Below are 23,061 nucleotides of genomic sequence, written 5' to 3' on the forward strand. Positions count from 1 at the left end.
GCTGCGTAACGTCCTACGTCACTTCCGGCTCGCTGTCACTGGGAGTGGGTGGACCACTTGCTCTCTTTTCCACCTGACTCTGGCAGGGGGTGGAGTTTGTTCTTCGTCCGTCCCAAAGGTCAGAAAGCTGGCACAAAAAGTGCTTCAGGAAGACAGCTGCCGTAATTCACGGCAACCTGACCGGGGTTGCTCCTCCGGCCGCTCTGCTAAGGGAACCCTACAGATGAAATGAGGACTTCCTTCTCCCCGTGGGTCCGCCCTCCGCTTCCGGTTCCGGGGAGGGCCAAGCTTTCTTGGAATTGTAGGGGCTCAGTGATCCGGTGAGGATGGTTGTCGTGCCGCTACTGTTGTTGGGAGGTTTGTGGAGCGCCGTGGGAGCGTCCAGTCTGGCTGTGGTCACTTGCGGCTCCGTGGTGAAGCTCCTCAACACGCGCCACAACGTCCGACTGCACTCACATGACGTGCGCTATGGGTCAGGTACTTGAGGGACGGGACTGGATTCTGGGTGGGCTGCAGAGGCCCCGGTTAGCCTTGTAGGGGGCGGGGTTTCAGAAAATCCGAGGGGCGTGGCCTTGGAAGGTTAGGGGTGTCCTCGGGAGGTTCTTGAGGTCCAGAGTGGGTGAAGGGGAGAACTGAGTTCTAAGGCAACTTAAACCTAATATTAGTTTACGTTTGGTGAGCCTACGTGCCAGGCATGTTATCTATGTACTTTCAGTTTTTAAATTCCAAGAGGGTAGATACTATTGTTGCCCGAGTTTCACAGATGTAAAAACACTCAAATTATTTATGAATGACAAAGTTCCATCCAAATCTATCCAAGTTCGAAAACTGCCTTCAGATACTCAGACTGTCACTGTTGAGCGTGGGAGACAGACATGTAGAAGAAAGTTACATTAAATGCAGATTTTTTTTTTTTTTTTGGCCAATCTTGGGGCTTGAATCTGGGCCTGGGCACCTTCCCTGAGCTTCTTTTACTAAGCTCAAGATTAACACTACCACTTGAGCTACAGTGCCACTTCCGGCTTTTTCTGTGTATGTGGTATTGAGGAAACGAACCCAGGGCTTCATGCATTCAAGGCAAGCACTCTACCCTTAAGCCTTAACTGCTGAATTTTTAAGCTTGGCTGTGTGTGGGTAGCTGGGATCAAAACAGAGTCCTTATGTATGCTATGCCAGCACTCCATCCTTGATCTACATTGTCAGCCTTGAATCTTGATATCTTAATATCCAAGAACTCACTCAGATTACACCCTGTCTTCTAGCACTTTTGCATCCTACAGTTGCTGTTTAGCTCTATTTTTTGCCCACTTCTGCCTTTTTTGGCTGTGCTGGAGTTTGAACTTAGGGTTTCTGCTTACCAGCAAAGGGCTATATCAACTTGAACCACTCCTCCAGACTTTTGGCCTCTTTTACTCAAACTTTAACCTCCTTAGAGAGAACTTAAATCTGATAAGTACTGCAGAGGAAAACTGCTTTTTACTGTATGAAATTATAATGCTTAATAGTCAATTTGTAGGCCTGTTCATTCTACATAGACTTAATGAGCTCTTATTTTGTACCTAATTCTAAATATGAGATACAGTAGTAAATCAACCAATTACAAGAAAGACAATAAAAAATAGGCAAAACCAGTTGTGGTTGTGCAAGTCTTCAATCTCAGCACTTGGGAGGCTGAGGCAGGAGGATTGTAGACAACCTAGGCCACATAGCAAGGCTCAACAAAGAGAGTAAGTTCAAGGATTGAGAAATTAGCTTAATAGTAAAAACACTTGTCAAACATATGAGGCCCTGTATTCTACTCCCAGTTCTGGAGAAGAAAAAAAAGTTTAGCTAGTGAGGTATGAGTGGTATCTCAGATAATTGTGTAACTAATGATGCTATTTTCTGAGAGAGGTAGTTTTTTCTGATGGACTAGTTCCTGTTCACAATTACCAAAACCTGGCCTATCAATTAGGACTGAGAAAGATTCAGACATCAATGGGAAGATTTAAAAATCCATTTTAATAATCAATTCTGGGTATTATTTTTGTGTCATTGTGGGGCTTGAACTCAGGGTCTTGGGCCTGTCCCTGAGTTCTTTTGCTCAAGGCTAGTGTTCTACTACTTTGAGTCTTAGCACCACTTCTGGTTTTCTAGTGGTTTATTTGAGATGAGAGTTTCCTGGACTTCCCTTCCTTGAGCTGAACCTCGATCCTCAGATCTCAGCCTCCTGAGTAGCTAGAATTACAGGCTTGAGCCACTGGCACCCGGCCTTCTTTCTTTCTTCTTTTTTTTTTGGCTTGAGCTCAGAGCCTGAGCACTGTCCCTGAGCTCTTCTGCTCAAGGCTAACACTCCACTTGAGCTACAGCATCACTTCCAGCTTTTTCTGCCTATGTGGTGCTCGGGAACCAAACCCAGGGCCTCATACATGCAAGGCAAGCACTCTACCACTGAGCCACATTCCCAGCCCTCTTTAGGTTAGTTTATTGTTATTATAAAGGTGATGTACTGAGGGATTACAATTACATGAGTTAGCAAGTGGTAGAGTGCTAGCCTTCAGCTGAAGAGCTGAGGGACAGCGCTCAGGCCCAGAGTTCAGGCCCCACAACTGACAAAAAAAAAAATTACATGAGTTAGGTAATGGAAACATTTCTTTTTTTTTGGGGGGGTCCGGTCGTGGGGCCTGAACTCTGGGCCTGGGCGCTGTCCCTCAGCTCTTCAGCTCAAGGCTAGCACTCTACCACTTGAGTCACAGCGCCACTTCCAGCTTTTTTCTTTTTGCTTATGTGGTGCTGAGGAATCGAACCCAGGGCCTCATGCATGCAAGGCAAGTGCTCTACTACTGAGCCACCTTCCCAGCCCTTCTTTTTTTTTTTTTGTCTGTTGTAGGGCTTGAACTCTGGTCCTGGGCCTTGTCCCTCAGCTCTTCAGCTCAAAGATAGCGCTCTACCACTGGAGCCACAGTGCCACTTCTGGTTTTCTGGTGGTTTATTGAAGATAAGAGTCTCATGGGGGATTGAGAAGGTGGCTCAGTGGTAGAGTGCTTGCCTTGCATGCTTGAGACCCTGGGTTCGATTCCTCAGCACCACATAAGCAGAAAACGCTGGAAGTGGAGCTGTGGCTCAAGTGGTAGAGTGCTATCCTTGAGCTGAATAGCTGAGGGACAGCGCCCAGGCCCACAGTTCAGGCCCCATGACCAACAAAAACAGAAAAAAAAAAGTCTCATGGACTTTCCTGCCCAGGCTGGCTTTGAACCGGAGTCCTCAGATCTCAGCCTCCTGAGTAGCTAGGATTACAGGCATGATCCACTGACCCCCAGCTTACATTTCCTTTTGTACAATGTCTTCTGTTCTTTCACTCCTTCCCATCTTTACCCATTTTCTTTTCTTTTTTCTGTTACCATGTTTGACTCAGGGCCTTGCTTGGCTGGCACTCTATCATTTGATTTATGTGTGTGCGCATCTGTGTAATACTAGGGCTTAAACATACAACTTTTTGCTCTCCCTTGGCTGGCACTCTACCACTTAAGCCACACCCTCACTTCTGGCTTTTTGCTGGTTACTGAACTGGTTTTGACCCCCCTCCTCAGACAACCACCTGAGACCAGCTTTTTGTTGCTGGCTAGCTTCAAACTGCAGTCCTCTGAATTGCAGTTTCCTGAGTAGCTAGGATTACAAACATGAACTTGATCAGGTTTTATACTTTAGAGCTAATGAATTAAAATGGAGGTTGAGAGAGGCCTACTTGAAGGAGTCTAGGTTTCAAGTACTCTAAAGGTAGTTCTCATTGGGTGGCCAGATTTAGAAATCAGGTTCAATCTGGAGCTCAGAAGATTCTGAGCTGCAATACAGAGAATACAGATTGCATTGTAAAATCAATTCTGATTTGATATATGCAATATAGAGTTAACTACAGTATCATTGTACAAGTAGTGGTTGAAAATGTGACAGGATTAAATGAAATTACCAGGATAGACTATAATTCTCAATTGGAAAATTGTAGGAAGTGCTGTGTTAATTTTAATTGCTTGTCAAACTTGTTAAAAAATAGAAATGCTTTTGTCTGGACCCCACAACAAACGCCTAAGAATTACTGTTAGAAATAGATGAGGGCCAGGTATAGAATTCTGGAGAGCCGGGTGTCGGTGGCTCACGCGTGTAATCCTAACTACTCAGGAGGCTGAGATCTGAGGATCACGGTTCAAAGCCCAGGCAGGAAAGTCCATGAAACTCTTATCTCCAATAAACCACCAGAAGACAGAAGTGGCACTGTAGCTCAAGTGGTAGAGCGCTTGCCTTGAGCTGGAGAGCTGAGGGACAGCACTCAGGCCTGGAGTTCAAGCCCCATGACCAACAACAACAAAAAAAAAATTCTGGATAACTCCAAATTATGTGGATCAATGGGAGGAAGTAGAGTGTTGAATAGTAGTAGAAAAAGTAGGAGATGAAATATAGATTTAGTAAACTAGGAAGACGCTTTAAGTAACCACACTTAGGGAGAGTTAGTTTGCCTCCTTGTTCCTTTTTTATTATTAAGTTATGAGCTGAGGGCTGGGAAGGTGCCTCAGTGGTAGAGTGATTGCCTCTCATTCATGAGGCCCTGGGTTTGATTCCTCAGTACCATATAAGCAGAACAAGCCATAAGTAATGCTGTGGCTCAAGTGGTAGAGCACTAGCATTGAGCTGAAGAGCTGAGGGACAGTTGAGGGACAGTGCCCAGGCCCAGAGTTCAAGCCCCACGACTGACAGAAAAAAAAAAAAGGTATGAGCTGAGTAAAAGAAGCAGTAGAGAACAACACCTTTATCCAGTTTACTAATAGGAGACATATAGTGTTACATAATAAAAAGGAATCATCCAAAGCTTGTGGTCAGGCAGGGCCATGGAACTGAACACAAAATTGAGGACGGGGAAGCATGAAAAACATAATGAAGGGCCGGGCGCTGGTGGCTCACGCCTGTAATCCTAGCTACTCAGGAGGCTGAGATCTGAGGATCGAGGTTCAAAGCCAGCCCGGGCAGGAGAGACCGTGAGACTCCTATCTCCAATAAACCACCAGAAAACCGGAAGTGGCGCTGTAGCTCAAGTGGTAGAGCGCTTGCCTTGAGCTGAAGAGCTGAGGGACAGCGCCCAGGCCCAGAGTTCAAGCCCCACGACTGACAAAAAAAAAAAAGAAAAACATAATGAAAAAGTAAAGTGTTCAGAGGAACTTAACAGAAAATAAAATTGGAGGAAGAAATATGTCTTTGTTGGATGTGGTGTGGTGGAATGGTTAAGAATGCTAGTTTTGCTGGGAGCTAGTGGCTCATACCTATAATTCTAGCTACTTAGGAGGTTGAGGTCTGAAGATCATGGTTGGAAGCTAGTCCAGGCAGAAAAGTCCATAAAATTCTTTTTTTTTTTTTTTTTTTTGGGTCAGTCGTGAAGTTCGAACTCTGGGCCTGGGCGCTGCCCCTCACCTCTTCAGCTCAAGGTTTGCGTTCTACCACTTGAGCCACAGCGCCACTTCCGGTTTTCTGAGTGGTTTATTAGAGATAAGAGTCTCTTGGCCTTTCCTGCCCTGCCTGGCTTTGAACCGTGATCCTCAGATCTCAGCCTCCTGAATAGCTAGGATTACAAAGGTACTACCAGTGACCAGCAACTCCACATATTCTTATTTGGTACCCTTTGACGTAAATTGTTGGAATTTTCTCATATGGTACACACTTAAGTATAGTTTATCATATGATAATGGGAAATACACTAAATGAACACATTAGTATTTTTTATAAATATTTTGAGTGTTGTAGGAAAAGAAAATTACCAAACATAGCATGTCCTCAGCCCTCCATACTAGTTTTCTGACACAGGATCTTACTGGCCATAGAAAAGAGGAAAAGGTCAGGTTGCACTTCTTTCCCTTTTTTGACTGCAGGTAGTGGACAACAGTCAGTGACAGGCGTAACTTCTGTGGATGACAGTAACAGTTATTGGAGGATACGGGGGAAGACTGCCTCAGTGTGTGAAAGGGGAACTCCCATCAAATGTGGCCAGCCCATTCGGCTCACCCATGTCAACACTGGCCGAAACCTGCATAGTCACCATTTCACTTCACCTCTTTCTGGAAACCAGGTGAGGTGGCATCCAATGGATTATTGCTGCTCTGTATTGCTCAGTTGGTTTGTTGTTTGATCTCCTGGTTTTTAACCCTTTTCCAGGCATAGATGTCTTCCCTCCCTCCCTCCTTCCCTCCCTTCTTTTCCTTCCTTCCTTCCTTCCTTCCTTCCTTCCTTCCTTTCTTTTTATGTCTGTCATGGGTTGAACTCTAGGCCTGAACACTGTCCCTCAGCTCTTCAGCTCAAGGGTAGCATCATTTCTGGTTTTCTGGTAGTTTATTGGAGATGAGTCTCATAGACTTTCCTGTTTGGGCTGGCTTAGAACTGTGATCCTCAGATCTCAGCCTCCTGAGTAGCTAGGATTACAGGCATGAGCCAATGGCGCCTGTCAGATGTTTTCTTTTCTGTAGACATGGAGAAATGACTGTGTCTTATAGTGTGAAGAAGATTGTTTTGGGGAAAAATGGAGACTCTACAACTAGACCAAAGCAAGAAAAGAGGAGGAAAGGAAGAATAGATATATAGTAGCATATCATAAGTGTAATAAATCCTGTAATAAGGACAGTGGTTTCAAACATAATAAAAAAGGTTATTATTTTCAGTGATTATTATTTCTAGTTTATTATTTTCAACTAACACATTGAAAAAAATTAAATATTGTGCTACCTTTTTCTCCTTCTGGTGCTAGAGACCAAATTCCTGACTTAGTACATGCTACTAAGCACATGCTCTACCACTGAAGTACAACCCCAGCCCCCTGTACTAGGGTTTTTTTTTTTTTTGTTGGTTGTGGGGCCTGAACTCTGGGCCTGGGCGCTGTCCCTCAACTCTTCAGTACAAGGCTAGTGCTCTACCACTTTGAGCCATAGCATTACTTCCAGCTTTTTTTTTTTACCTATGTGGTGCTCAGGAATTGAACCCAGGGCCTCATATGTACAAGGCAAGCACGCTGCCACTGAGCCACCTTCCCAGACTGTGTGCCAGTTTCTTGTTGTTTCACAAGATAGAGACTTGGATCTCAGCCTCCTGAGTAGCTAGGATTACAGGTATGAGCCACCAGCATTTAGTGACCTTGACAGTTTTGAGCAGTGCTAGTCAGGTATATTTCTAGACAGATATATTGTTGATATGCTTGTTTTTTGTTTTGTTTTTGTTTTTGCCAGTCCTGGGGCTTGAATTGAGGGCCTGGGCACTGTCCCTGAGCTTCATTTGCTCAAAGATAGCCCTCTACCACTTGAACCACAGTGCCACTACTGGCTTTTTCTGTTTATGTGGTACTGAGGAATCAAACCCAGAGCTTCATGCATGCCAGGCAAGCACTCTACCACTAAGCCACCTCCCAAGCCCCTTTGGTGTTTTCCTTATGTGGATAATGGAGGGGCTGGGAAGGTGGCTCAGTGGTAGAGCGCTTGCCTTGCATGCCTGAGGCCCCGGGTTTGATTCCTCAGCACCACATAAGCAAAAAGAAAAAAGCTGGAAGTGGCGCTGTGGCTCAGGTGGTAGAGCACTAGCCTTGAGCTGAAGAGCTGAGGGACAGCACCCAGGCCCAGAGAGAGTTTCAAGGACTTTTCTGCCTGGGCTGGCTTTGAACAGCAATCCTCAGATCTCAGCTCCCTGAGTAGCTAGGATTATAGGCGTGAGCCACTGGTACCTGGCCAAAATTTTTTAAAAGGAATATAGTTATGAAAATAAAGTAGGAATATTTAAAATCAAAAAAGATCTATGAAATATTTTAATTCTAGCTGGGCAATAGTGGCTCATGCCTATAATCCTAAGGTATTCATGAAGCTGAGATTCTAGGATCATGGTTCTAGGATTATGCCTAGGCAGACAAACCTAAGAGACATATCTCCAATTAATGAAAAAAAGTTGCAAGTGGAGTGGTCTCTCAATTGTTAGACTACTAGTCTTGAGCACAAATGCTCAAGGAATAGAACCCAGGCTCTGAGTTCAAGTCTCAGAACTGGTACATACAAAAAATTAATTCTGAGACATAATGACATACACCCACATTCCCAGCTGCTAGGGAGGCTGAGGTAGAATGATTGCTGAAACTCAGAGATTAACAGCTAGCCTGGGAAACCAAGCTAATGGGGGAAAGAAATGAAGCATATAACAGAAAATATAGGGCACATATAGTACCAATTACAATTCAGTGTTTGGGTTATAATCTATGGCAGCTAATTTCATTTTCTCATACATGCTCTTGTATTGTCTTTTTCCACATCTTGAATTTTTTTTTAAACAATACTGGAAAGCCTCTCATTTCTCTCTTTTGGGTAGTCTTATTTTTTTCTGGTTGCTCCCTCCTTTCTTCAAGACTGAGTGTCATAATGCTGCCACTTTCTGTGTCTTGCAGGAAGTGAGTGCTTTCGGTGAAGAGGGTGAAGGTGATTATCTGGATGACTGGACAGTGCTCTGTAATGGGCCCTATTGGGTGAGAGATGGTGAGGTGCGGTTCAAACATTCATCCACCGAGGTACTGCTGTCTGTCACAGGAGAACAGTATGGTCGACCCATCAGTGGACAAAAAGAAGTTCATGGCATGGCCCAGCCAAGCCAGAACAACTACTGGAAGGCCATGGAAGGCATTTTCATGAAGCCCAGTGAGTTGCTGAAGGCGGAAGCTCACCATGCAGAGCTATGAGTCTGCATGTTTCAAGCCACTGTCACCACACAGTGTTCACAGACATCTGATGCTGCTTCATCCTGGGATCTCTGTCCTAAGTGTCTTGGGCAGTGGCCAGGTCCCCACTGAGACGAAGGTGCATAGTAGAAAACAAGCTGTTTAGAGGGTACAGCCCTTCACATTTTAATTAGTTGTTCTACCTGTCTTGGGTCAGTCTAAGTAGAGGACCTAGTGAATGGGCAGGTGCTTTTTATTCATACTAATAAGAGAAACTAGGGAAACTTCCCTAGCTGGCTAATTTGTGTTCTTTGGGAACTTGGCATTGTGGATGTTAATGTCTTTATTTTCCCTCATTTTTTTCTTTCTCCAAAATGATAAAAAAAAAAAATGTTAGTCACTGTGTTGTCATTTATTAGGTGGGCTATTTAATGATCTTTTTAATCCTAAGACTTTTGAGGTATGGGGAAACTTCAATGTGGGTCATTTTAAGAGGCTTACTTGGCTATAAAGGCTTATTCCTGTAATCCTAGTCACTCAGGAAACTGAAATCTAAAGATCTCAGTTCAAAGCCAGCCTGGGCAGGTAAATCCATGAAACTCTTATCTCCAGTTAACCATCAAAAAGCTGGAAGCAGAGTTGTCATGACAGGTGGCTAGCCTTGAGCAAAAAAACAACAAAAAAAACTCAGCAACAGCATCCAGGCCCTGAGTTCAGGACTAGCACCAAAAATTAAAATAAAAAGAGGTTTACTTGCCTTCAAACTTTATTTTTTTGCCAATTCTGAGACTTGAACTTAGGACCTAGATGCTATTCCTAAGCACTTTTTCTCAAGGCTAGTATTCTACCATTTGATTCACATCTCTACTTCTACTTCTCCAGTTAACTTTTTTTGTAGTTAACTGGAGATAAGAGTGTCAGGGATTTTCCAGCCTAGGCTGGCTTTGAACTGTGATCCTTAGATCTCAACCTCCTGAGTAGCTAGGATTATAGGCATGAGCTACCAGCACCTAGCTTGCATTCAAACTTTATCCGTGTAACATTACTTCTTCCCAGATAACTCATCTTCATTAGATTTTTGACTAATTATGGCTAAAGACCTTCAAGAAATACAGCAGATTAGTTGTTAGTGAAATGTTTTACTCTGATTGTTACTGCTGATGAGCAAGGGGAACAAGATGAGAATAGCCAACAATACTGTTAAAGGCTAGTTACTGGCCGTTTGCTGGCGGCTCATTCCTGAATCCTAGTTCAGAGCCAGCCCGGGCAGGAAAGTCTGTGGGACTCTTACCTCTAATAAACCACCAGAAAATGGGAAGTGGCACTGTGGCTCAAGTGGTAGAGCACTAGCCTTGAGTTGAAGAGGGATAGTGCCCAGGCCCAGAGTTAAAGACTCACAACAACAACAACAACAAGGCTAGTTACTAACCTCATCTAATCCTCATTTAAGCTACACAGAAATGTTACATGGTATCAGGTAGATATATGTCACTGTCTTACCAAGTCAGAGTAGAACAGTTAAATAACTGCCTAAATTATGAACCTAGTAAATAATTTTGGAATAGGAATTGGTCTGTATCTGACTTTAATTTTTTTTTTTTACTACACTATAATTGCGTTATCTTTTGGAAGTCAACTTTTTTTTTTGCTATTGTGGTTTTTGTTTGTTTTTTAACTTGAAAAATTGGGAGGCAGGGCTAGGGATATGGTAAAATTAGTAGAATACTTATGTAGCATGCTGAAGCTGTGAATTTATCTTCAGCACTGAAAAAAAAAAGTGATGGTGATTCTATACCTACTCTGTTGCCAGTTACAGCTAGAAAATTTGTTCCTGTATCCATCAAGCTTGCAGTGGTGGTGAATAGAAGTGGCTGCCATCTGCTGGAATTTTAATGACTAAGCAAGCTTTTTTATTTTTAGAAACTTTTTTTTTTCTATTTGATTTGTTAATATTGAACATACCAGAACCTAGGCCCCATCTCAAAAAAAAAAAAAGAAAAAAAGGGGCTGGGAAGGTGGCTCAGTGGTAGAGCGCTTGCCTTGCATGCATGAGGCCCTGGGTTTGATTCCTCAGCACCACATAAGCAAAAAGAAAAAAGCTGGAAGTGGCGCTGTGGCTCAACTGGTAGAGCACTAGCCTTGAGCTGAAGAGCTGAGGGACAGCGCCCAAGCCCAGAGTTCAGGCCCCACGACCTGACCCAAAAAAAAAAAAAAGGCTGGGCACTGGTGGTATATACCTGTAATCCTAGCTACTTAGGAGGCTAAGATCTGAGGGTCATAGTTCAAAGCCAGCCAGAGCAGGAAAGTTCATGAGACTCTTACCTCCAATTTACCACTAGAAAATCAGAAGTGTCGCTGTGACTCAAGTAGTAGAGCGCTTGCCTTGAGCTGAAGAGCTCAGGGACAGTGCTCTAGCCCAGAGTTCAAGCCCCATGACCGACCAAAAAACAAGAAAATGGGCAGGGAAAGCTGAAGACCAGTGGCTCATGCCTATAATTCTAGCTACTCCGGAGTCTGAGATCTGAGGACTGAGGTTTGAAGCCAGCTCAGACAGTTTATCTCCAATAAATGACCAAAATAGTAAAAAGCTGGAAGTAGGGCTCTGGCTCAAGTCGTCAATTGCAGAGACATTCAAGGATAGTAGTGGCAACTGAAGTCAAGACCCAGGACTGGCATGCGCTTGTGTACATGCGCGCGCGCGCACACACACACACAAAGGTCTGGCACAAGAGATGGAACACTTGTATATGAGTAATGCACTGATACTACAAGAAAAAAAAAAAGAAAACAACCAAAAAAATGGGTTCTCTTATAAGGACTGAGACTGAATACTATAGCTCCATCTCTTCCTTATTCTATAGGCTTACAATGCCCAGGTCCAGAGTTCAATCCCCACAATTGAAAAAAGAAAAAAAAAAACCTCAAATGCCAGGCTCTGGTGGCTCAAGCCTACTGAGGAGGCTGAGATCTGAAGATTGCAGTTTGAAGCCAGCACTGGTAAAAGGGTCCATTATTCACATGTTCAATTAAACAGCAAAAAGCCAGAAGTGGAGGCATGGTTTAAGTGGTAGAGGGCCAGCCTTGACTAAAAAAGCCAAATAAGAACATAAGACCAGGGGCTGGGAAGGTAGCTCAGTGGTAGAGTGCATGCCTTGCAAGCATGAGGCCCTGGGTTCAATTCCTCAGCACCACATAAACAGAAAAAGCCGGAAGTGGTGCTGTGGCTCCAGTGGTAGAGCACTAGCCTTGAGCTGAAGAGCTGAGGGACAGCGCCCAGACCCAGAGTTCAGGCCCCATGACCGGCAAAAAAAAACAAAAACAAACAACATAAGACCATGAGTAAAAGCTGCAGTATCAACTAACACAGAAAGCAAATATCTCAAATTATGAGATGCCTATAAGAGATCTCAACAGTCTAGGGAGAAGAGAAACTAGCTATCTTAGCAGAATAAATGAAACATTTGAGAAGGGAATAGGGAGATAGGTTTGTAAAGCACCCCTCTTGGACCTGGACTGAGTCCTTGGGTCTTCCCTGAGTATTCAGATGACACTTTCATGTCAGGTTTGGAAGATGACAGAAATGTAATGCTTGAGGAAAAAACAAGGCTTTGAAATGGGCCCACACCTGTAATCCTAGCTACTCGGGAGGTGAGATCTGATTATTGTGGTTTGACGCCAATCCAGGCCGAAAAGTCCATGATATGGTTATCTTGATAACCAAAAAGCCAGAAACGGAGCTGTGGCTCAAGTGGTAGAGTGCTAGCCTTGGGAAGAAAAAAAAAAGTGCTCAGAGACAGCTCTCAGGCCCTGAGTTCACACACCAGGACTGTCCATACACATCCCACCCACCCCCAACCCCCCCAAAAAAGATGTGACAAAACAGAGGACTAGATATGACAGAAAATCAGTTGAAGGGGTGTTTTGGGCAAAACATGAGATTGCACCTTTATCTAAGGGAGCCAAAACATGAAGCTCTACAGGATTAAGTAAGCTGCAGACATCCTTTTTATCGAGATTAGAACATGAGAGCAAATGGACAGTAAATATTACATAATATATGAAGATCTTCAGGATTTCTTAGCTTGTACTTTGTATCATCCATTTATCCATAACATCAGTAATTGTAAGAGACCTTTGTCCAAGTCCCTCATTTTATTAAGGAGATAAAATTGAGCCTGAACGGAATTGACCTTGAATTCTCTTACTTCATGTTTCCAAGTAAGTGATTTGTGTCAAAGGACAACAGTATTCCTAAGGGCGCCATATCCTTTTCCCCTTGGATCGTTCCCCCTTCAATTTGTGCGATACACAATGTAATTAAAGTCCAGAATGATGTCACCAACGCAGCAGGTTAACACATATGAATTGACCAGAACCTTACGAGGACAGTAAACAAAAAATCCATTGAGTCCCTTGTAGATGGAATGAGAGGGGATTTTTGAGGCTTTTTAGTCACCTCATTCATTTGCAGACAGGATTACCTCTGCAGATTCTTCAGTTCAGGGCCTAAGGAGGGCTGGAGGGCTCCCAAACTAGCCTACGAAGTGTAATTTGAAAGTAGAATTCTCCTGGGCCGAAAAGAGCCAGCCTGATCGCGGCCGACCCGGTGAATGAGTGCGGACTCCGCACCCGGCGGACTCGGGAGGGACTGTGCAACCCCAGCACAGCCGGGCGCGCCCGGGTGGGGCGCCCACGTCCGCTCGAAGGCGGTCGGCTCCGCGGTCAGGAGGGGCCCCTTCTCCAGCCACGCCCGTCACTTCGAGCAGTCAGCTTGTCGGCCCTCCGGAGCAGGGGCGCGGGGCGGGGCGGCTGGCTGAGTGGCGGACTGCAGAAGGTCGGAGAAGGCGGCGGCAAACTGGCTGACGCGCGGCGGAAAGCTGGGCGGGCCGGGGAGCGACGCCGCTGGCTGGCTGGCCGGCGCGCGGAGGAGAGCGGAGCGGGGCGGGCCGGGCCGGGCAGGAAGGCTGCTGGCTGGCTGGCGTGCGGCGGAGAGCGGGGCGGGACGCGGTGGAAGGCCGCTGGCTGGCGGGAGAGCGGCCGGGGGCGGGGCGCGCGCGCGCGCACCAACGCTCCCTCGCTCTGCGTTGCCTCTGCGCGCGCGGCTGGTTGGCCCGCGGGCGGCGCTGCACGGTTCCGGCGTCGGGGCCCGGCATGGCGGGGGTCGGGGCCAGGCCGGGCCGGACCCGGACCTAAATGCCTCTGCTGCTTTTCGCGCTGTTGGTCTTGCTGCTGGTTGCGCTTAGCGCTCTCTTCCTAGGCCGGTGAGGGGCTTCCTGCCGCCACAGTCGGGGGTGGGGGTGGAGGAGCGGGGAGAGGCAGAGACTGAGGAGGGGGCGCGCGCAGGTCATCCTGGGTGAGGTGGAGGGGGTGGGCCTAGAGCAGGGGCGCGCGGCGAGGGGAGGGGACGCGCGGTCTAGGTACCGGGAGAGATTCGATTGCGGGGAGACGGAAGGGGCGGGCGGGGCCTGAAGGAACGGAGAGACTACGAATTGAATAGGGCTGCCTGAAGAAGGGGCATCGCTCGGTGGTCTCCTTTTCCTGCTCCTCACGCCCCGAATGTCCCCTCCACCTCTCGCCCTAGGGGAGCGAGGTCAGGAGAAGGACTGGCTGTCCCGGGCCGAGCGGCATTTGAGCTGGCCGGGTGTGACCTCCTAGTGCCTCCTGAAGAGCACCTGTCTAGAGGGTGGGGGGCGGACCCTGAGACCCTCTGGGATGTGCAGTAGCACTTTTGACACGGCTGCCTCTACTTTGATTCTTGTTAGGGGCTTTTTTTCTACCTAGGATTCCTAAGGATTTGAGGGATTGATTTTTTTTTTTTTTTTTTGGCCCTGTCTTGGAGGGTGGGGTTTAGTTTTTCTGGTTTCCTGGAAGTGGAGGCCTAGGGTTCTGATTAATGTGGATGAGATTGTGTGATCAATGCCTTAGAAGACAGGATAAACGACCATTTGCCCAGCCGTCTGGACCAACAAGGGGTGTGAGAAGCCATAATTGGAAGAGGGCCTTAAGAACTCAAGAGATTTTTCTGCAGGTGGCTTGTGGTCCGGTTGGCCACCAGGTGGTGTCAGCGAAAGCTGCAAGCAGAGCTAAAGATCGGTTCCTTCCGCTTTTTTTGGATCCAGAATGTCAGTCTTAAGTTTCAGCAGCACCAGCAAACAGTGGTGAGTTCTGGGAATCGCCCTGGGCGTGTGTTGGGCGGAGGAGGGGGCGGGAAGGGTAGGTTTATCCAGTTGGGTTTCAACCTGTTTTTGTTTTTGTTTTGAGAGAGGGTCTTGCTTTTTAGTCTAGGCCAGCCTGGAATGTTCCATGCAACTCAAGCTGACCTTAAATTTGCAGTCCTGCTTTTGTCTGCTGAGTACTGGCATTACAAGCTTGTGCTGTCATTTCCTGCTGAATTACAAGTTTTAATTCCTTTTTTTTTTTGTAAATCTTGAGGTACTGGGCATGCAACTCAAGCTCTCTACATGAATATCTTAAAAAGATCCTTACTTGCATACATGCATTTAAATCCCCTCCTTGCATAACTGATGCTAATAAAACTCTGTGAAAAAAATCCTTGTGATTTACTTAGGTAACCTCACTCACTCTTGTTACTACTTTGCTGAGATAATCATAGGCTAGTTGGGGGACACTGGAATGAATGCAAGTTGTTCAGTTAAAATTGTTTATGGGGCTGTGTGCTAGTGTCTCATGCCTGTAATTGTACTCAAGGAGGCTGAGATCTGAGGATCAAGGTTCAAAGCCACCCCAGGCAGGAAAGTTTATGATACTCTTAACTTCCAGTTAATCACCCTCCCCCCAAAAAGAGCTGGAAATGGAGCTGTGATTCAAGTGGTAGAGCGCTAGCCTTGAGCAAAAAAGCTCAGGGTCAGCCAGCAGGGTCAGCATGCTGGCACTGAGTTCGAGCCCCAGGACTGTCACAGAAATTGTTTATGGGAGGAAGTGGAGGCATGGCTCAAGTGGTAGAGTGACAGCCATGATGAAAAAATCCAAGTGAGAACAAGGGCCTTTGAGTTCAAGCCCAAGTACCACTACCCAGCACCAAAAAAAAAAAAGTTTATGGAAGGGACAAGAAAGGGAAGGGTCAGACTATGATGGAGGAGGTGAATTTGTTTAAAGTACACTTTGTATATGTATGCAAATGACAGAATAATATTCTCTCATATCACAAATGTAGGTTAATTCAAAAGAATAGTAGAAAAAAAGAATATAGGGCACAAAGTGTCAAGGAATATAAGAAAGAAACAGAAGAAAGCTAACCAGAAACAGAAAAGCTTACCGTTCTAATTTAAGAGAGGAAATAGAACAAGATACCCAGTGCTGAGCAGAGAAACCAGTAGAAATAGAATGGGACATAGTGGGGTTTTTGTTTTTGTTTTTTGTTTTTTTTGGTCTATTGTAGGGCTTGAACTCTAGGCCTCAGTGCTGTCCCTCAGCTCTTTAGCTCAAGGCTCACACTCTACCACTTGAGCCACAGTGCCACTTCCGGCCTTTTCTGTTTTTGTGGTGCTGAGGAATAGAACCCAAGGCCTCATCCATGAGAGGCAAAGCACTCTTACCACTGAGTCACCTTCCCAGCCCCAGAATAGGACATATTTAGTTGGAGGGTGAATAAAACTTCCTCTTTCTGTGATCCAGATACTTTTTTTCCCCCACATAAAGCTTCTCATTGCTTACCTAGCAACTATATACAGTTTTTTTCCACATTGTTTTTAGGAAATTGATAACTTGTGGATTTCCAGCAAACTCCTTAGCCATGATCTGCCGTGAGTACCCTATATCCTCACTTTTCTCCTTGGGGAATATTTTGGGATTGAAATTTCAAGAATGAGATTTTTCTACAAAGGCCTTTTAGCCCAAGGAAGGAGATAGGTTTTTACCGGACACTCCATGTTAGTCTGAGTGTTGTTTTGTGAGACAGAAACCAACAACTATTTAGACTGTGTGATTTGAGCTTTATTTCTGGGGAGATTGGGAGGATGATTGTGAGGTCTGGGAAGAGACTGCTATGGAAGGGATGGCCCAGTGACAGTGAGGTTTCTGTTCTGTATAGACACTATGTTGCCCTATGCTTCGGAGAAGTACGCATCAGAACGGATCTGCAGAAGGTTTCTGGCCTGTCTGCTCCATTTCCTCAGAACACTGGGGTGGATCCAAAGTCACTTTCCTTCAGCCCATCCTTGTTGAAGATCATCTGCCAAGTGAGACTACTTCTATTAAGGGAAGGCATTTGGAATTGGGGTGGATTTTTCTCCTATTTTGGGACATGATGCTGAGTGATACCTTGATGTTAATTATTGCTCATCCTTGCTCATTTCTTCCAGCTATTTTCCATTCATGTAGATGCTATAAACATCATGGTTCTCAAGGTAGCTACCTCTGAGTCCCTGTGGCACATTCAGATCAGTAGAAGCAGATTTCTTTTGGATAGTGATGGGAAAAGGTAAGTACTGGGTAGAGAGGATCTGGTAATAGTATCATTCTTTGAGTTGCTTCATGGAAAGTGGATGTTAAGCCTCTTTATCAGCGAGTTAAATTCTCTGCAACAGGAGAGGCTAGGATTAGGTATTTCTACTTTTATCCCTTCTAAGCAAAAGAACTTGATAGAAGGTAGATGATGTGGGAAGGGGCCAAGTAGTCTTAGTGTTTTGATTTTTCTCTTATAGGCTAATCTGTGAGGTGAGCTTATCTAAGATCAACAGCAAAGTTCTGAAGAGTGGTCAGCTGGTGAGTATGCCAAGGTTATTCTAATGGTTCCTTCTGATTCCTCCTGAATATAAAGTATGAAGGAGCTTAGGGCTTATATTTTCTATGGATGTCCCTATATGGATTTTCCCCAAGGCAGTATTCAGTTTTCCAGACCATTGTGGTTAGACTCCCTATACATAATTAAAAAAATGTATCCTCCAGCCAGGTTCCAATACCTCATGCTTGTAATCATAGCCACTCAGGAGGCTGAGATCTGAGGGTTACAGTTCAAAGCCAGCCCAGGCAGGAAAGTCTGTGAGACTTTTTTTTTTTGGTTGGTCGGGGGGCTTGAACTCTGGGCTTGGGCGCTGTCCCTGCGCTTTTCAGCTCAAGACAAGCTCTCTACCACTTGAGCCACAGTACCACTTCCAGTTTTCTAGTGGTTTATTGGAGATAAGAGTCTCATGGACTTTCCTACCCGGCTGACTTTGAACTGTGATCTTCAGATCTCAGCCTTCTGAATAGCTAGGATTACAGGTGTGAGCCACTGGTGCCCGCTTCATCGATGAGACTCTTATCTCCAATTAACCACCAGAAAATTGGAAGTGGCTCTGTGGCTCAAGTTGTAGGATGCTAGCCTTAAGCTGAAGTGCTGAGGAACAGCGTCCAGGCCCAGAGTTCAAGCCCCAAAACAACAACAAAAAGTGTATCTTCTCTACAGGAGGATACCTGCCTAGTGGAGTTGTCACTGGCCCTGGACCTGTGTCTAAAGGTTGGCATTAGCAATTGGCATCTAAAAGCTATCACTGTAGATGTGTGGACTCTCCATGCTGAGCTACATGAGGGACTCTTCCATAGTCAGCTACTGTGTCAAGGCCCAAGCCAGACATCCAAGCCTGTTTCCTGTTCAGGTAAAGCACCAATCATTAAACTTCTTGGCTGCCTTGTTCTCAGGAGTTATTTTGGAAGAAAACAAAGAATTGTTTTTATTACACATATCCGTGTGAGTCATTGGTTATAATGACCTTTGACTCTGAGGATAGAAGAAATAGGACATTTCCTTGAGCTGAATATCTTATCATGAATTAGAACTGTATAGCAGAGGGCTGGGAAGGTGGCTCAGTGGTAGAGCACTTGCCTTGCGTGCTCGAGGCCCTGGGTTCGATTCCTCAGCACCACGTAAGAAAAAAGCCTGAAGTGGCACTGTGGCTCAAGTGGTAGAGTGCTAGCCTTGAGCTGAAGAGCTGAGGGACAGCGCCCAGGCCCAGAGTTCAGGCCCCACGACTGGACCCAAAAAAAAGAACTATATAGCAGTATATTATATATTTTTCTAAACTCTCAGTATTTTGCAAATAAGGCAGTCTAGGACAGTTAACTTGGTAATTTGCTTGAGGTTATACATCTAGGTAATAGTGAAAATAAGGCTTAAATTATTTAGACCTAAAGTCTACATTCTTTCCATTATACCAGCTTACTCTCCATACTCTGGATATATACTAGATACATGGATTTGTGGTACATTTGACTTGTGGTTTTGCTTGGGCATTTGCTTTGCCTACATCGTGTGGGAGGATTTAGTTGAAGAAGGTAAGGCTTAAAGGAATTGAGTATTAAGAATTGATGGCTCTCCTGTTTGTTGCTTGTTCATATTTTCAGAAGTGACAGAAAACTTGACTGAGCCAACTCTGCCTGGCCTATACCTCCTCCAGCTGCTACCAGACCAAGTGAAAGTGAAGATGGAGAATACAAGTGTGGTGTTGTCCATGAATAGTCAAAAGAGGTGAGGTCTCTCCTGACAGAGTGGAGTGATGATGCAAACTATATAAGATCTCTGCAACCAATCTAGCAGCTGCACTGAGCTTGTCTGTATGGAGAAAGGAAGTAGGAATGGCATTCTACATCTTTCTGAGCCAGAATCTGTCTCTGGTCCACCAGGCACCTGACTTGGACACTGAAGGTCTTGCATTTCCTATACCATCGTGATGAGGATCAGCTACCCCTTCGAAACTTCACAGCAGACTCAGATATGGCACAGATGAGCACTGAACTCCTACTAGAAGGTTTATGGATGGGGGTACTGGCACTGAGAATGATGGGATTAGGCACTCCTTTGGCTTATGCTCCACATGGTTTCCTTTAATTTAGTTTTGTGTAACTAAGGAGAAAGGGAAGGGAACATACTGAGAATATAGTCTCAACTCATGAGTGTTGGTTTATTTTTGTGTCTCTGCCCCTCCCCCTCCTTTTTTTTTTAACCTCTTGCCCTCCCTTTGTTCTCCTTTGATCTGTTCTCTGGCCTCTTACAGATGGGTTGTTGCTGTCCCAAAGTCGTCAACGGATTGTCTGCCTCAACTCACTCAAGGCTAGTGTGCAGGTATACTGTGGTACCATGAATCTTACTTTCTGCGTTCTTACTGCATTGTTGTATTATGAGCTAAAGAAATAAAACCCAAACTCAGTTTGGTTCTCTATTCCAGGTGACCACAATTGACCTCTCAGCCTCTCTAGTTTTGAACACTTGTATCATTCATTACCGGCACCAGGAATTTTCTCACTGGCTGCAGATGCTAGCACTGGAGACCCAAGGGTCTAGTTCATCTGTTCTTAAGCAAAGGAAAAAGAGGTCGGTTTAATTTTTCAAGCCACCATTTTTTCAGGATTCTCTTTTTATCCAAAGTGGTATCTTGTGTTGTGTGTGTGTATGTGTGTGTATGTGTATGTGTGTATGTGTTTGTGTTTGTGTGTTTTGTGGGTTGATCCTAGGGCCTCTTGATGCTAGGCAAATTCCATGCCCCCAGCTCTTAAATATATACTTTATTGTTCTTCCCCAAATCTTAATCTTAGAAGCAATCCTATTTTATTTTTGTGTCAGTTGTGGGGCTTGAACTCTGGGCCTGTGCTCTTCAGCTCCCACAATGCTACTTCCGGTTTTCTGGTGGCTAATTGGAGATAAGGGTCTCATGGACTTTCCTGCCCGGGCTGGCTTTGAACCGCGGTCCTCAGATCTCAGCCTTCTGAGTAGCTAGGATTACAGACGTGAGCCACTAATGGCCAGTACAATCCTATTTTATATATTCCCCCATCAGATTAGACTGCTTGATGGCAGGAAGATGTCCTTTTTTGTGTGTCCTCAGTTCCCACAGTGCCTTATACAAAATGAAAATTTGTTGAACTTAAATTATAAACAGTGTCTTGCCTTACCTACCTTAGGTTCTAGGTGTCAGTGTTAGGTCTACAAAGTGATCTTACAGTATATTGGACTTAAGGTAAATGGCTTGAAAGTGATGCTTCTTGGTTGTATTAGGTTGAGTCAGCCAGGTGCTGGTGGCTCACATCTATAGTCCTAGCGGCTTGGAATGCTGATAATTTTGAGACTCAAGATTCAAAGTCAGCCCAAATAGACAAATCCATGAGACTCCTACCTCCAATTTAGCAAAAAGCTGGAAGTAGAGGTACAGCTCAATTTGTAAAAAGCAGCAGCTGTGAGTAAAAAATTTGAGCAAGAGTGTGAAGCTCTGAGTTAAAGCCCTAGTATTATGCCAAAACAATAAAAAGAGGAAGAAAAAAGAAGAAAGACTGAATTATGTGATAGTACTGATTTTCACTGAATTTCGCTATGAAAATTGAAATTTCATGTTCATGTTTTTCTGGGGTTCCTGCAGGTTGCTATTGGGACTAACAGCATGCTGACAAGCTTAGTCTTTTACTTTTTAGTTATAGTTCATTCTAAGAATGATAAAAATATATATAAGCATTACCTTGATTTGAGCAGTTACTGTATATCAAACAATGATAACTTGTTCCTGTGTAGAGTCTTCCCCCAGATCCTGGCTCCCATCATCTTTGGCACCTCCATCTCCAATGTCAACATTTCCATTCAGCTTGGAGATACACCACCTTTTGCCTTGGGATTCAATTCCATTTCTCTGGGTAAGACTGGGATGGAAAATAAAGAAGAATTTGTTCAGTAGTGGAGCTAGGCCTAATTGATGGCCACAGTGGCTCAGAGAAATTCTTTCCCACCTTTTTTTAGATTACCAGCACCTCAGGCCACAAAGTATCCATCAGCGGAGTGTGCTAACTGTAGATCATCTCTGTTGGCGTGTGGGCAGTGACTCCCACATTCAGCGAGCACCACATCCACCTAATATGCATGTTTGGGGTGAAGCGCTTGTCCTGGACTCCTTCACACTACAGGTAGGTAGAGGCTTTGGTTGAGTAGGGGTTCATATATACCTGTCCTGACATGCTTTAGAACACTGGCAATTATCTTGATCGTATGTGATAAATCAGAGTATGACAAAAATTGTATCTGCATGCATTCAATGCAGTCCTTCTGCTTCTTTCCTAGGGTAGCTATAATCAACCTCTTGGCCTGTCTAACACCCAGTCAGATACCCTCTTTCTTGATTGTACCATCCGAGGACTTCAAGTAGAAGCTTCAGATACCTGTGCTCAATGTCTGTCTCGTATCTTATCCTTGATGAGTCCACAATCTGGGAAGTCAGTTGTCTCTAGGGAATCTTCATTTGGAGAATCTGTGACATTACTGTGGAAGGTGGACTTGAAGGTGGAGAATATGAATTTGTTCACTCTTTCTGCCTTGGTTGGTAAGTGGGGCAGGAGGGCCTGTGCTGACATGGGTAAACTAAGTAGATTATGCTGTTTAGTCTCCTTATTTGAGGAAGGTAATTATCTGGAATTTTTTTTATATTGAAGTGATGAAATACTGAAAGTCCTATAAAACTGTTAGACTTCTTGCTATTTTAAGGACTTATGAAAAATACATATCAAGTAAAGCATACAAAAAAATGACTTAGCTTTGATGTCAAGAGAATGAGACCTACCTATGTCATTATTTTTTTCCTCAAGGCAGGGTTTTGCTTATACTTCACTCTGGGCTTGAGTTTACTATGTAGCCCAGACTATTGTTGAACTTGAATTCCCTAGGCTAAAGTCTCTAAAGTGCTAGGATTACAAATATGCACTACCACACCTGGCTGCTGTATGGTTTCTTATTTTCTAGTATATTTAGTTCTAGGAAACAGTGTATATATCTTTGGACAATTTGTATGAGTTAGGGAACTTCTTTGGCTTTGCTGGATACTGTTAAAGAGAGGAAAGGGAAAATTTACCTAAGACATGAGAAATAAATTTAGGAAAGGTTTGGAGAACAAAGATAACCAGAGTAAGTGGAATAAGGAAGGAGAGTGAGGAATAGGAAGGAAGGAGAGTGAGGACAGAAGTTGCCATTTTAGAGCTGAGTACCAAGATTGACATGGTTTCTGGATATTAGGTGCTTTGGAGGTACGACTGGACACACTGACTATCCTGGGCAGTGCTGAGACCTCCACCGTGGGAATTCAAGGGCTTGTTCTTGCACTAGTGAAGTCAGTTACTGAGAAAATGCAGCCCTGTTGCAAGGCTCCTGACATCCCAACTCCAGTGCTCAGCCTCTCCATGCTCTCCCTTACCTATCACAGCAGCATCCGCTCTCTAGAGGTAATGTACCTGTTGGGAGGTGAGGCTAGGCTGAGTTTTCCTGCCATTTAAAGCCTTTCTCTGTGTTTATCTTGTGTTGTGAAACTTAAGGGGGAAAAATTGCACCAAGTATTTTTTGGTTTTGTCAGGATGGGGGTTTGGACTCAGGTACTTAAGCTCACTTCGTTTGCTTATTC

General features: G+C 44.8%; 2 protein-coding genes across 3 annotated transcripts in view; both read left to right on the plus strand.

Annotated features, from left to right (window-relative positions):
• The first annotated feature begins 226 nt into the window (after nucleotides 1-226).
• Nucleotides 227-12,277, plus strand: Sdf2 (stromal cell derived factor 2). 2 transcript variants are annotated; one of them, XR_006149685.1, is made up of 4 exons: nucleotides 227-477; nucleotides 5,892-6,088; nucleotides 8,432-8,858; nucleotides 12,261-12,277. XR_006149685.1 is itself a non-coding variant. In XM_042694655.1 (3 exons), exons 1-3 carry the CDS (start codon nucleotides 327-329, stop codon nucleotides 8,717-8,719), a joined length of 636 nt encoding a protein of 211 aa, XP_042550589.1. In that variant the 5' UTR covers nucleotides 227-326; the 3' UTR covers nucleotides 8,720-9,094. The 2 variants fall into 2 exon arrangements, 1 of the variants encoding a protein (XP_042550589.1); XM_042694655.1 differs by lacking the exon at nucleotides 12,261-12,277 and having other exon boundaries at nucleotides 8,432-9,094.
• Nucleotides 12,278-13,801: 1,524 nt separating this feature from the next.
• Nucleotides 13,802-23,061, plus strand: part of Kiaa0100 (KIAA0100 ortholog) — a 36,248-nt gene continuing 26,988 nt past the window's right edge. Inside the window, exons 1-15 of the mRNA XM_042692070.1 lie at nucleotides 13,802-13,959; nucleotides 14,727-14,856; nucleotides 16,412-16,461; nucleotides 16,749-16,896; nucleotides 17,020-17,138; nucleotides 17,362-17,422; nucleotides 18,105-18,294; nucleotides 19,040-19,163; nucleotides 19,319-19,443; nucleotides 19,690-19,757; nucleotides 19,861-20,006; nucleotides 21,195-21,313; nucleotides 21,417-21,580; nucleotides 21,735-21,993; nucleotides 22,680-22,885. Of these exons, the coding sequence (XP_042548004.1) occupies nucleotides 13,892-13,959; nucleotides 14,727-14,856; nucleotides 16,412-16,461; nucleotides 16,749-16,896; nucleotides 17,020-17,138; nucleotides 17,362-17,422; nucleotides 18,105-18,294; nucleotides 19,040-19,163; nucleotides 19,319-19,443; nucleotides 19,690-19,757; nucleotides 19,861-20,006; nucleotides 21,195-21,313; nucleotides 21,417-21,580; nucleotides 21,735-21,993; nucleotides 22,680-22,885 (1,977 nt within the window). The 5' untranslated portion in view covers nucleotides 13,802-13,891. The remainder of the gene's footprint in view (nucleotides 13,960-14,726; nucleotides 14,857-16,411; nucleotides 16,462-16,748; nucleotides 16,897-17,019; nucleotides 17,139-17,361; nucleotides 17,423-18,104; nucleotides 18,295-19,039; nucleotides 19,164-19,318; nucleotides 19,444-19,689; nucleotides 19,758-19,860; nucleotides 20,007-21,194; nucleotides 21,314-21,416; nucleotides 21,581-21,734; nucleotides 21,994-22,679; nucleotides 22,886-23,061) is intronic.

The sequence above is a fragment of the Dipodomys spectabilis genome, unplaced genomic scaffold (genome assembly GCF_019054845.1).
Source record: "Dipodomys spectabilis isolate Male_0828 unplaced genomic scaffold, ASM1905484v1 ptg000004l, whole genome shotgun sequence".
Taxonomy (NCBI): Eukaryota; Metazoa; Chordata; class Mammalia; order Rodentia; family Heteromyidae; genus Dipodomys; species Dipodomys spectabilis.

What these genes read in the sequence shown, in the direction of transcription:
- Sdf2 (XM_042694655.1), top strand. Translation starts at nt 327, where the DNA reads ATGGTTGTCGTGCCGCTACTGTTGTTGGGAGGTTTGTGGAGCGCCGTG. An exon ending in TGACGTGCGCTATGGGTCAG is followed by an intron (nt 478 to 5,891) that starts GTACTTGAGGGA and finishes TTTTGACTGCAG; the next exon opens with GTAGTGGACAACAGTCAGTG. An exon ending in CACCTCTTTCTGGAAACCAG is followed by an intron (nt 6,089 to 8,431) that starts GTGAGGTGGCAT and finishes TGTGTCTTGCAG; the next exon opens with GAAGTGAGTGCTTTCGGTGA.